The 11,541-nt window shown below is 50.2% G+C and overlaps 4 protein-coding genes across 4 annotated transcripts; 1 reads left to right on the top strand and 3 right to left on the bottom strand.

Moving 5' to 3' along the window:
- Nucleotides 1-3,089: 3,089 nt before the first annotated feature.
- BU25DRAFT_401024 (MFS multidrug transporter-like protein) lies at nucleotides 3,090-4,894 on the bottom strand (the record flags this gene model as incomplete). Its single annotated transcript, XM_033704989.1, has 2 exons — nucleotides 3,090-4,573; nucleotides 4,625-4,894. 2 exons carry the CDS (start codon nucleotides 4,889-4,891, stop codon nucleotides 3,299-3,301), a joined length of 1,542 nt encoding a protein of 513 aa, XP_033557409.1. The 3' UTR covers nucleotides 3,090-3,298.
- A 428-nt stretch (nucleotides 4,895-5,322) lies between these two features.
- BU25DRAFT_478398 (putative D-aminoacylase) lies at nucleotides 5,323-6,957 on the top strand (the record flags this gene model as incomplete). The annotated part of the gene is made up of 1 exon (XM_033710996.1): nucleotides 5,323-6,957. The coding sequence occupies one exon, from the start codon at nucleotides 5,323-5,325 to the stop codon at nucleotides 6,955-6,957; it is 1,635 nt and encodes a 544-aa protein (XP_033557408.1).
- Nucleotides 6,958-7,248: 291 nt separating this feature from the next.
- On the bottom strand, nucleotides 7,249-9,291 carry BU25DRAFT_350366 (uncharacterized protein; the record flags this gene model as incomplete). The annotated part of the gene is made up of 1 exon (XM_033703301.1): nucleotides 7,249-9,291. The coding sequence occupies one exon, from the start codon at nucleotides 9,289-9,291 to the stop codon at nucleotides 7,249-7,251; it is 2,043 nt and encodes a 680-aa protein (XP_033557407.1).
- A 1,045-nt stretch (nucleotides 9,292-10,336) lies between these two features.
- Nucleotides 10,337-11,229, bottom strand: BU25DRAFT_462122 (flavin-nucleotide-binding protein; the record flags this gene model as incomplete). Its single annotated transcript, XM_033710495.1, has 2 exons — nucleotides 10,337-11,073; nucleotides 11,139-11,229. 2 exons carry the CDS (start codon nucleotides 11,227-11,229, stop codon nucleotides 10,337-10,339), a joined length of 828 nt encoding a protein of 275 aa, XP_033557406.1.
- Nucleotides 11,230-11,541: the final 312 nt, after the last annotated feature.

The following is an 11,541-nucleotide window of genomic DNA, read 5'->3' as shown; positions in this document are numbered from 1 at the left end:
CAATGTGTGGCAATGAAAAACAACAAGCAACTGCCATACTAGCCATCACTGGAGATGAAGAAAAACTCCCAGCTTGGCTCATTTTTCACGGGCAAGAGCATGGCACTATCAAGAGGAATGAGCAGCACACATGGGATGACCGAGTACATGTTGAAATCAATACTACAGCATGGAACAACGAGCACATCATGTTGCAATGGATTGACATTGTACTTGTGCCACAACAGGCACGGTTGGGAGGCATCCCATTCCTCCTTGTGTACAATTCGGTTGCCTTTCACATCACTGAGGATGTGAAGTCAAAGTGCAGATCCCTTTGTATATGACTTGTTGTCATTCCTGGAGGTACAACATGCGTTCTCCAGTCTCTTGACACACATATCAATCGTCAGTTCAAAACCTTGTGTGGTGATTCTATGGATGAGTACCTAGGTATTGTGGACGTCTGGTCAGCAAAGTTATACCAAAAAATCACTACACAGGTGCCCGTGAGGCATGGGAGAAGGACTCCAAGAGTAGTATTGTGAAGAGCTTCAAGCAAAATGGGACAAAAGTCGATCCATTTGGTACTGAGGATGATCAGGTATCACTTTGTTACACTGTTGGCGAGGACAAGACACACTGGTGGGATGATTATGAGACAGCTCAGGACACTGAGATCCTCCTGGAGGCTGAAAAAGATTTACTTACTACCACCACAGATGATGTTGAGCACCAACCGCAGTGGGAGTACATCTAGAAAGATCCTTCACAAGGACTTGAGGAGCTTCCCACACCTCCAGTGATGAAGGAGAGACCTAAGAAGGTTCTCAAGGATGTATATATACATCTGACAGTGTCTCAGTTAAAGCAGTTGTTGAAGCAGAGGGGTGTCAAAGGGTACAGCAGCTTTAAACAAGATGCTGTGTTAGAAAGTTAAAGGAGCTGGATGCTGAACAAACATTATCTCAAGCATCTTCTCAAGCATCCCAAGCATCTCAAAAACAGAAAAACAGACCTAAAACACCCCACCCTGATGCATGGCAACACTCCATTGATGCATCTCAAGGCTCATTTGGGTCGTTCAGCAGCCAGGTTGAACAACCCATCAATCCACGCTTGCTGGATAGGTGTGGCAGTACCGACGGGGAAAGAGAGGCACCAGGAAGTGCAGAATAGCTCAACAACCACACCGTAGAATTTAATAGTACTTCACTGCATCACATTGAAGAACCCAAAAAATGATTTCCAAGTGTTGCAATAAGATAATATTGTGTACTTGTTGAGATACTTCGCTACAAAGTCTTGGTGTTGTGGACTTGAGGTTGATCTAAGCCCTCCTTCCTAATTGGGCTACGCAAAACGTTTAGGAGCAAGTCCTACCGATAGAAGATCCTGGCTTGCACAAAGAGCCAGGATTATGTGTCATGGCCATTCGCAAACTGTGCTGTGCAATGTAGGAATACTATCAAAACCCTATTATTCCCCCGGCCTCAACTAGACGTTGTGTTTGACGGGCTACGTAAGCGAAAGAATACGTGTCACAGGACACCTAGACAGAGCCTAAGATCAAGACCGATGCTAGGGTTAGGCCAGGCGATCTGAGTATTTGTGGTCCAATTGAACACTGTATCTGTCACGGTTCAGGGTGCTCCTGCCTGTCGAACCTCACCTGCCATGAGAGTGACTGCCACATCACACTAGCGTTGTTTACACTCACCTATACATACTGTCCGTAGCTTCACCCAATACAACCTCAGTTCAATCCTTCAATATTTCTGCATATGCGTACTGATCACTCACAATCCACACCCTGACAGTATCATACCCTTGAAATGGAGCATGTGTGAGCCAGAGATAGCTCTTAGGTATCCTTGCAAACTATACATAAGCTTGATGCCGGAACTCGATAAAGGAGAAGGCTTGGCGCTTACATCCTCTAAATTACATCGATTTTCTAATCCTTGTTGTGTTGTAGTAGATGCAATAAATGAAGGTGTAACCGCGCAGGGCAGTAAGTCAGTGTCGAACTGCCCAAAGCAGTAAAATCAGTATATTCTGTCGCACGATTGAGTGTGGGGGTTGCAAGTATGGGATGTTAAGAAGAGTGTGTAAGTTGTTGTATTATTCTAGCATCGTAGCTCAGCTTATCTAGGCCCTTGTGCGGCACGATTAGTAACGCAGTTCAGGTTCACAACAGCGCTTGGCCTGCAACATATTCTGTTATTGTTCTATTCTTCTGTGTCCTGCCTCTCACCGGACCATCAACAGGGTCTGTTTACATGACGTATGTCTCGTGCAGCCAAGGGCAGAAGGTGCTTGTTGGAACGAGCAAGAGAACTGCACCCAAACACGTGGCACACATGACCTCCTTACTTCATAAACCATCACATGTTGACTTTAATGGAATTCTTGGTCTGATCATTCAATGTCCTTGCCATCAAATCGTGTCTACCAAGTGTCGGGCAAATCACCACTTACCCTCCCAGTCATCGCTAAGACCTTAGCCCTGCCATCCTAGCATCCGTATACCTGCTTGTAAATAACGACATCGCTATCGTTATTACTTCTATACCCCCCCCCCCTCCCCCCATGTCACAGCTCATCCATAGCGCAAAACCAGTTTGATTGCATAAACTTGAATCTACTTGGTCAGCAATTCTACCTCTGAGATCCCACGTTCGTGTTAGCGGCGGTAACGACATCTTCCAATCTACGCAGCTCGTCTACACTGTTTATAATCTATTGCACAATTTTGCTATTTCCATCTTGGATGTTTTCTGTCACAACTCGAAAATATCTTTCTAGCATGATTTCTCATTACAGTTTTGGTCACCTTTGTCATGGTCAGATAGCAGCTCAAGTAGCTAGGTATAATACATAGTATTTGCAGTTCATACCAAGCCTTCTAGTTTTGTTCAAGTTCCCCATTTCAGCTTGACGACAACAAACCTTGCTTGTGTCATACAAGGCTCTTCAGTCTGTAGAGAGGTGGCTGTTGTATGGAGGAGTTGAGAGAGGCTCACTGCAAGAAATACATGAAAACAGATACTAGCAAATAAGAGAGATAATGAGTGAACCCGAGATACAGGGACAGCGTTATATTGAACCAGGTATTGATGTAGCTACGCTGATGAGGAATTGTCATCGCATCGCGTTCAAAAGTTGAAGACGCATTCTTTCTACTGTGCCTGGTGTTCTCCTTCGTTCACCAGTAAACAGCTTTGAAAACCAAGACCATCATTGAAAGAGTGACGCAGAGCCTGACTCTCGTCATCCAAGACAAGTAGCTGTAGTGCAGCCACGGCCATGACGTCTCTTAGTAACTTGACTCTCGCTTGGCTCTCAACTTTGCACCCCAGCGCCAGAGTATGCCCGTCGCCGGCAATGCAATCCCAATTGACAAAAATGCCATGAGACTGTTGCCCCACCCGTATCCCAGCGTATCGTACAGCTTGTCTGAGAACAACGGAAACGCAAACGCCAGCAGACTCCTGAGCACTTGCGTCGCAGCTGAAGCCGAGCTGATGTGCTCTGGGTACGCATCCATGACATATGCATGCAAGGTGGTGTCGAAGATCTGCATGCCGAGGGACAACAGAGCCGCGCCAATGTCGACAACAAGCCAAAAGAGGCGGTATTGCGCCGCCCAGCCGTAGAGCAGGAAGCCGATGGGCGTGAAGAAGACGCCTGGCAACAGAAGCGGGATGCGGAGCTCGGGTACGCGGCCGTCGCCGGAGTGACTTGTCAGCCTCTTGTAAACATAGTCCATGAGCGGTCCGCAGAGCTGGGCGCCCGAGATGGTGCCAGTGCAGATGGCGATGTAATGCAGGCCAGAGATGGCAACGGATTCACCGTATGCGGAGACATGCAGAGCTGAGAAGCTGGCTAACGCAAAATACAGCAGGCCATAATTTATGCCTGCCAGGATGGCCTGGATCTGGATGATTGGGTGGAATGCCAAGAGGCGCAGGGGACGGGACAAACTGCGGCGCAGCTTCCACATAGTCGAGCGGCCGGATTCGCGCATCTCGATTGCGGCGTGGTAGCGAGAGTCGCCGGTCTCTTTGCGCAGTTTTTCGGCTCGCTTGCGAAGAAGGAAGGGCGCGTAACTCTCGTAGAACACGAGCAGGGAGGTTCCCTCGAGGATGACTTGGAGAATAGTAGTAGACCAGAACATCCATCGCCAAGTGGAATACTCGACAATGAACCCGCTGACGATCGGACCAACAGCGGACCCTGTAAGTGGAATCAGTAGGTACAGGCTCACGGAGCGTCCTCTCTGCTCCGCGGGCCACACATCGCCGAGCACGCCATATGCCAAACTGTATGCTGCACTCGCGCCAAAGCCGGCCAGCAGACGGGCGGCGATAAGCAGGCCCTTGGAGTTTGCGAAGCCACAAACGAAATTCCACAACAGGAACCACACGTTGGTAACGTGGAAGACGCGCCTTCTGCCGTAGACTTCTGACAGAGGGCCAATGATGAGCGGTCCAAATGCGGTGGCTAAGAGATAGACCGATAGCGCCATGAACGACTCAGTCGTGGACATGTGCAGTTCAGATGCGATAGTGTTGATCGCAGGTGCCATCATCTGCAAAAATCTCATGAGCAACGACTTTGGCATTCAAGTAAGGAACCTTACCGTCGAAACCATGATGCGAACAAAGCCCGTTCCAGATACAGCCGCCGTAACTCCCCATTTGAGCTTCGTGGTCCAATTGAGTGGGTTTTCAGCATCGTCAGCGGCGAATGTGACGAGGAATGCCTCGTCCCAAGCGGCTTCTGGACTGTCGGTAATGTGCTTGCTCTGACTTTGGCTTTGCTTCGGGTCGCTTTTTTCGGCATCCGTAACGCCCTTTTCGTTGTCGACGTGACCTTGCCGGATTACCTCTTTGCTTGCGGTCCCCATGATTGTCGAAAAGTGATTTGCGTGAATTGAATGAGCGAGCCGAGCAGGCGAGATATCCTTCGATAGCGTTCTTTGTCATCACACAGAAACAGACTAACGCCGACAACAACAAGCATTCTACCAGAATGTATTAGTGCGGGGAAGGTGGTAGGATGCCAAGACGTTACCACGCTTTGATAACGCGCTAACGACTCTATGTCCGACGCTCGAGGCGACCTGCTCGGACATGAGATCGCGCTCAATTCCCTCTTAGGAAAAGATGCACGTAAACCCCAAAATCGCGAATGTCCTGTGTTCAGCTATAGGCTCGGAGTTTACTAGCAATGATCAGATGGCAGCTGCTGTTGGTTTGAAGGCGTGGTGTGTAAGTCCATATAAATGATGAAATAGCGGTCTCTGGGTGGTTGATCATCAAGTCACATTCTGCCGACATGGCCAGACGTTCGGAGGCTATAGATACTCTTCAACAGCGTCTTCAGGCACTCGAGCCCGTGATTCAAAATATTTGCAAAGTCGCCGGCACGCCAGGAATCTCTTTTGCAGTATCTCACAATGGCCAGCCCATTCATCGCACGAGTTTCGGCTTCGGAGATTTGGAGACAAAGAAGCCGATCACTGGAAGCACGCAATTTCCCATCGGAACCATGGCCAAGACGTTTACAGCTTCGGCAGTGGGTGCGCTCGTTGCTGAGGGCAGATTGAAGTGGGATACACCGATCAAAAGCATCATCCCTGAATTGCAGTCGACGAGTGTCACTGTAACTGAGAACCTTACTATTGTCGACCTCCTGAGCCACCGCTCTGGACTAGGTCGCTCCAACCTCTGGTGGCAAGGATCGGATGCGACTTTGCTGCTCGAGAAGAAAGATCTCCTTCCGTACTACAACAGCCTGCCTCTTACCGGCCAATTTCGTGCCGACTGGGGCTACAGTAACTGGGGCTATGCACTGGCTGGCGAGGTCATTGAGCGTGTCAGTGGAAAGACCTATGCACAGTATCTCGAAGAGAAGGTGTATATGCCTCTGGGACTCAATAATACCACCGTTGAGCCTGTCAATCCCTCTGATGCCTTGGATCTTGCCAGACCATATGCAGCCTTGGACGATGCTTCACTCTATCCCATGCCGCAGCCACCAGTCAATGGCAGTACCATCATGGCTCCAGCTCTGGGTGGTGTCAGCAGCGCTGACGACCTGATGGCATACAGCATTGCCCTCCTGCAAGCCTTTCGTTGCGAGGCCGGTTTGCAGACAAACAACTCGTCTCTCGCAATCAAGCACGGAATGCAGCAACTGTCGGGCCACATCTTCACGACCAAAGGACTGCTCGAGAAGTCGTACGCGTTTGGCTGGTACCGCACACAGCTTCCGAATACCGTCCTCGGAATGGGATGGAACAGCATCTATGTGAAGAGGATGCCCAAGATTATTCCCAGAACCCACGTTGGGCCGCTGATAGCGCACGGCGGAAGTCTACCAGGGTACCATGTTTCTATCGCGCTACTGCCCGAGATCAACAGCAGCGTTGTTGTCTGTACCAACTCAATCGCGCTGGGTGACGTTTCTGGATGGGTCAGCATGGCACTCCTGGAGGCGCTCGTCGACACGCCGGAGCCATCGGACTACCTGGCGTTAGCCACCGAGGCTGCGGGCAATGCGGCATTGAACGTGAAAAAGTTCGAGGAGAAGCTTGAAGCGACGAGGAAAGCCGGCACCGCGACGCGTTCCAGAGAGGAATATATCGGCAGATATCGCGATGAGAAGCGTGGGTGGATCCTGGATGTGAGAGCGCGAGATACGGCACCATCCGGGCTGGAAGTGGCGTTTCAGGGCCTCGACAGCCAGGCGTGGGCTCTGTCGCACTACGAACATGATACCTTCTCGTGGTTAGCTTCTCGCGAAGAGCAGGCGAAGAGGGGACGCATGGTCACGTATCCGCTTGTTGTAGACCATTTCAAACTGCACTTTCAGATGAGTGACGGCGAGAGTGGTAAGATCGACCGGTTATTGTGGAAGCACGAGGCGGGTGCACCGGTCGAACTGCAGTATTTTATGAAGGAAGGTTAGTGAGGTTGGAAACGGTACCTATCTCAAGTACGAATGAGGATATAAGCAGTAAATAAATGGAATTAATGCTGCGCGTACAGTTGCTAGAGGGAATGTCAGTTCTGTTGTTCTGTAATATAAGATAGGTTGAGACCGTGGATTTTCAGCGTACAGTGTCCACCCACAGACTCTAGTGGGGCATGGTGTTGGCTTTCTTGTTTTATGTAGATACCACATACTAACTTAAATCAAAACAATGAAATGAGAGATCCAGTTTAGGAGAACCAGGTCTATACCGGATCGTCGCACCCCTCATTCAATTACAGGCGTCCACTCAACTCTTACCTCCTCCACCGTTCTCATTAGATCCGCTCTCCCTTTCTTCGACTCCACCACCATGACCGATGTGAAACAAGTCTCCGTATCGTCTGGTGGCGTCACCTGCTGCCCTACTTTGAAGTAATTCAAAACAAGAGGCACGCACGCAGCCAACTCGGGCTTCTCACGTCTTAGCCGCGGGTGTGGATCCTCTGACCGGAGTATGCCCCTTTTCTCCGGCATAATAAGTAGCACCGCGCTGTCATGCTGCGCTCCATTGGCAAAGGGCACGGAAAGCATGCGGAAGCGGGCTTCGTCCGCAACACAATTCAGCATGTGCAGCGCCCATAAATCAACGCCCCAGGTCCAGCCGGCGGCATACAGGCCGACGTAGCCTGGCGCACGGGCGTTAACCTCAAGCAGGAAGACGCTGGGCTCTTTGCCAGCAATGGTTGGTCTTGCCTCGAGATCGACGATGCCGCTTCCGCTCTGCCGAACGTAGTGCATGGAAGAATTTTGAATGCGTGCCTCACAGTGGAAGACGCCTGTACGGAAGCCCATACGCAGAATGTACTCGCGGATGTGTTTGCATACCAGGGCTTGTTCCGACTCTGGCAGCTGTGATGGGTACATGAACAAACCCTCTTGAAAATCCTTCCTCCCACTGCCAGTCACCTCGTCGAGATCGCCCGCAGTCGGGGCGTTGTCGCAGATGTCGAAGAATGTGACCTCGCCGTCCCACATGGCGAGATTGATGTCGACCTCGGGTCCGTCACAATACGGTTCAATCATGACTTGTGAGTTGTGAAAGCCAATGTAGCCTCCCGCCCACTCCACGTCCGCGAGTAGCTCTGTCTCGTTCACGCATTTGGCAACTCCGTAGCTACCCCGGCCATTTGTGGGCTTGACAACGACGGGGTAGGGAATTTGCAAGCGTTTCTCCGGATCTTTCAGCCGCTCCTCCAGCTCCTTCCTGCCCTTAACACAGATGAGTTGAGGTCGAAGGCTGTCTTGATCGTGCTCATTTCCATTCTGGTCTGGCTGAGAGCATGTGATGCGAGTGAGGTACTTGTTCGTGGCAATTGCCATCGCTGATGGTGCTGCAGTGGGAAGCTCTAGAAGCTGAGCTACTTGTGCCACCTTCTCAAAGAGCGGATCAAATCGCGATGTTAGACCATGCAGGCGCTGGTCACGAGCTGCAAGGTACAAGCGCTGCACGAACCCATCATCTGGGTTCAGGTCGACAGGGTGGAATGACACCCGCAAGTGCGCACGAGGGCCATAAGGATCTTCCATACAAGTTCCCGGCTGGTCAAAGACAACAAGGTCGATGTTCAAATGTAGAAGCAATTCGAGAGACATACGATAGTCTAGACAGTGGACGAGCCCTATGCGCCTTCGTGGAACAGGGTCAGGCACAAGGAACTTCAACCCGAGACGATTTCGGAGCTCGTTTTCTAAGTTATCGAACACCTGCCAAGGTGATACGGGGCCAGGGATGGTGTTTTGGGCCGTACTGACGGCACCAATTGCGCCTGTGAGAAGGTCGTGGAGTTGTGAGATTAAAGCCACATTCCCTGATTGAGGTGCCGCGAGCGCTGCGCAAGCTTCTATACGCTCACCGGGCTGAAGAAAGCTAGCCACCGACTCGACGTGGGTACAACCATACAGTCGTGTTTGGATGATGTTAGATTGCGCGACGTAGCCTCCAACCTTTGGCATGATCAATTTCACAGCTGCCGGACCTGACGTGCTGTCGCGCTCTTGTAGAGCTTGATCTAGAAATGCTCGAATATCGACTTTGCTGTCTCCTAGCTCCAACCCTGAACGAAGCTTCTGTGGCCATGTAACGGTTGGAACATGTTGGCGCGCTTGAGTGTTGTCGGGCAGTCGCTCGATGAGTAAGTCGACAGATTGTATGACAAAGGGCTTGGGGGAAGCGTTGGCTCGCCAGGCGAAGGAATATAGTCGAGGTTTCCCATCGTTCCCAGGCGTGTAGATGGCATCGAGTATTGTAGTCTCGACAGACGAATTCATCTTATGCGGCATATTGCTTGTAACGTTCTGAATCGTATGTGGCGAGTAGTTTTATTACTTCTTTTTCGATGAGCTTTTCTGAAACGTAAAGTCAGATTAGCGACAAGCACAATCATTAAAACCACGCAAACTCACTTGTACGTTTTGGAAGTTTTTGCTTGTCTGTAGCAACAAGCATCCTGTCCTTCCTCGGCGATTCGGCGATAACCCGCTCATCTCACCTCAACTCAAACCCTCGAACCCTATTTTCATCATCATTCCCCAAGCATCAAGCTCACGTCCAACGATGTCGCACGGCCAATCCACGATGACGCCAGCACGCTAATGCACCATCCGAAATTCCTGAAATTGCCTAAATTGAGTAAATGGCACTAAGTAAGCTTTCCCCGAGCCTAGTCCACTATCCGCTATCGGCCGAGCATGCTGTCGACACTTTTTCACCAGGATCGACACTGCAAGTCGTCGTAAATGTTTCAAGTTTGCAGAAGGAACGTCGGGCTTATGCATCATTGCGTAATTTGTGGAAGGAATTGGCAAGTTTGGTAGATCGCGTTGATCGCGATGATCGCCCTGATTGTAGGATTCTCGGGTATCATCTTTCCCTGTCCAGAAAGTCCGTCAGGGTAATAATGGTTCTGTGAGCTTTGGAGTAACTGCATACTTGTCTTGTGGTAAAAATCGACGTTTATGTTCAAAAGCGGGCAAGAGACGAATAGAGCTACAAGCACATGGAAAATTGGGCATTGGTCTCACAGTGTGCGATAATGTGGATATATTGACCTTTTCATACTTGGCTTGCGTTTGGATCGAAAACATGTGCTCTAAACATGTCGAGTCAGACTTCATATCTTTATCAAATACCTACAATGGCATGGCTGTAATGCCTTCAGCTGAAAACAAAACCTAATTCAAAAAACTTCTTTTAGACTATAATGATGGACGTGCAACCTTTGCCTTGCAGCTAGTGAATGGTTCGAATGCGTTCATGAATTCATCTCGTGGACTTTGTCATTCCGCAATTTATCTACAAATCTGAAAATGTAAATCACAGCCCGGCCGCCTCTGCAGAATACCTCTCAGCTTTTTCATTCCACTCTTCCACCCAGTCCTCAATATACTCCGGCATGCCGGGAAACATGTTGGTCGGCGCTGGTAACGGCGTTCCGTAGACCATCCTGCTCGGCACCACGCCAGCCCAAACCTTCGTTCGCATCGTCTCATCCTTGAGATCCTCCCTCGCCTCTCCAGTCGTGCCAGCACGGACCTTGGCACTCGCTGAATGTATATCAATGCGCAAGATCCCAGTGCTCTTGAGCTCCGTCTTGTTTGGATAGCGCGTATGCTGCCAGCGCTCTGGAACCAGGTTGTTGGTAATGAGCTCCATGGCATAAAGACGCTCGGGCTCGTCCTCGACGACTTGTGCGTATCCAAACGCGACGGCAGATCGGTAGTTGCAGCTGTGGTGGTTAGGGGTGAGTGCCAGAACGATGCCGTCCATCAAGGTGGCGGAAACACAGACTGGGATGCCCTCGGCACCAGCAATGTTGTTTGAGGCAGGGTTCTTTCGGGAGAGCCGCATTATGCGTGATGAGACGTAGCCATGAAGGTAAATGGAACGGCGGCCGTCGTTGTTTGGATCTTCCTCGAAGTTGCCGGTGCAGCCGAGCATAGGCAGTATGACAGGGAAGGCAAAGTCATCCTGGTCTGGAGAGCCGTGGAAGGCAACGTGGAGGATGGGTGCCTCGTCAATGATAGGGTAGACGTGTTGGTATTCATATTGACCTAGTTCTAACGGTAAACAACAATGCACACCTAAAACATGGTATAGTTGGACACTCTTGACGCACCACGGCCTCGATAACGGTTGACGGTATTCAGCGATGTCTTGGCGTAACCGTGGTTGCTAGACGTAGAATCTTCCGTAGTAGTGGGGGACATGATGAGACAAAGGTGAATTCTTGATTGAGATACCAAAGAAATTTCCGTTCGTGAATGAGATTTAAGGATCAAAAGCACCACAGCATACCTAGAAATTCCTTACTCATCTTGATTTTATCCATGTCTCCATCGGACATGGTCATCGCAAATGCGTGGATAATGATTGCTCGGCCGAAAGTGTCGATCGGAGTTGATATGGAGGTAGTACTGCGGCGGTGGTAAGCGCTTTTAGGGATGGGGTAAGTTGCCATTGTAGGTCCTTAGTGGTAGTATTACCTCCGATGTGGCGTACTGACAGCCTTGTCCGTCTTC

The sequence above is a fragment of the Macroventuria anomochaeta genome (assembly GCF_010093625.1).
Source record: "Macroventuria anomochaeta strain CBS 525.71 unplaced genomic scaffold BU25scaffold_38, whole genome shotgun sequence".
In the NCBI taxonomy this organism is placed as follows: Eukaryota; Fungi; Ascomycota; class Dothideomycetes; order Pleosporales; family Didymellaceae; genus Macroventuria; species Macroventuria anomochaeta.
The sequence above is the reverse complement of the archived record's forward strand: the minus strand, read 5'-3'. Positions and strand labels throughout refer to the sequence as shown.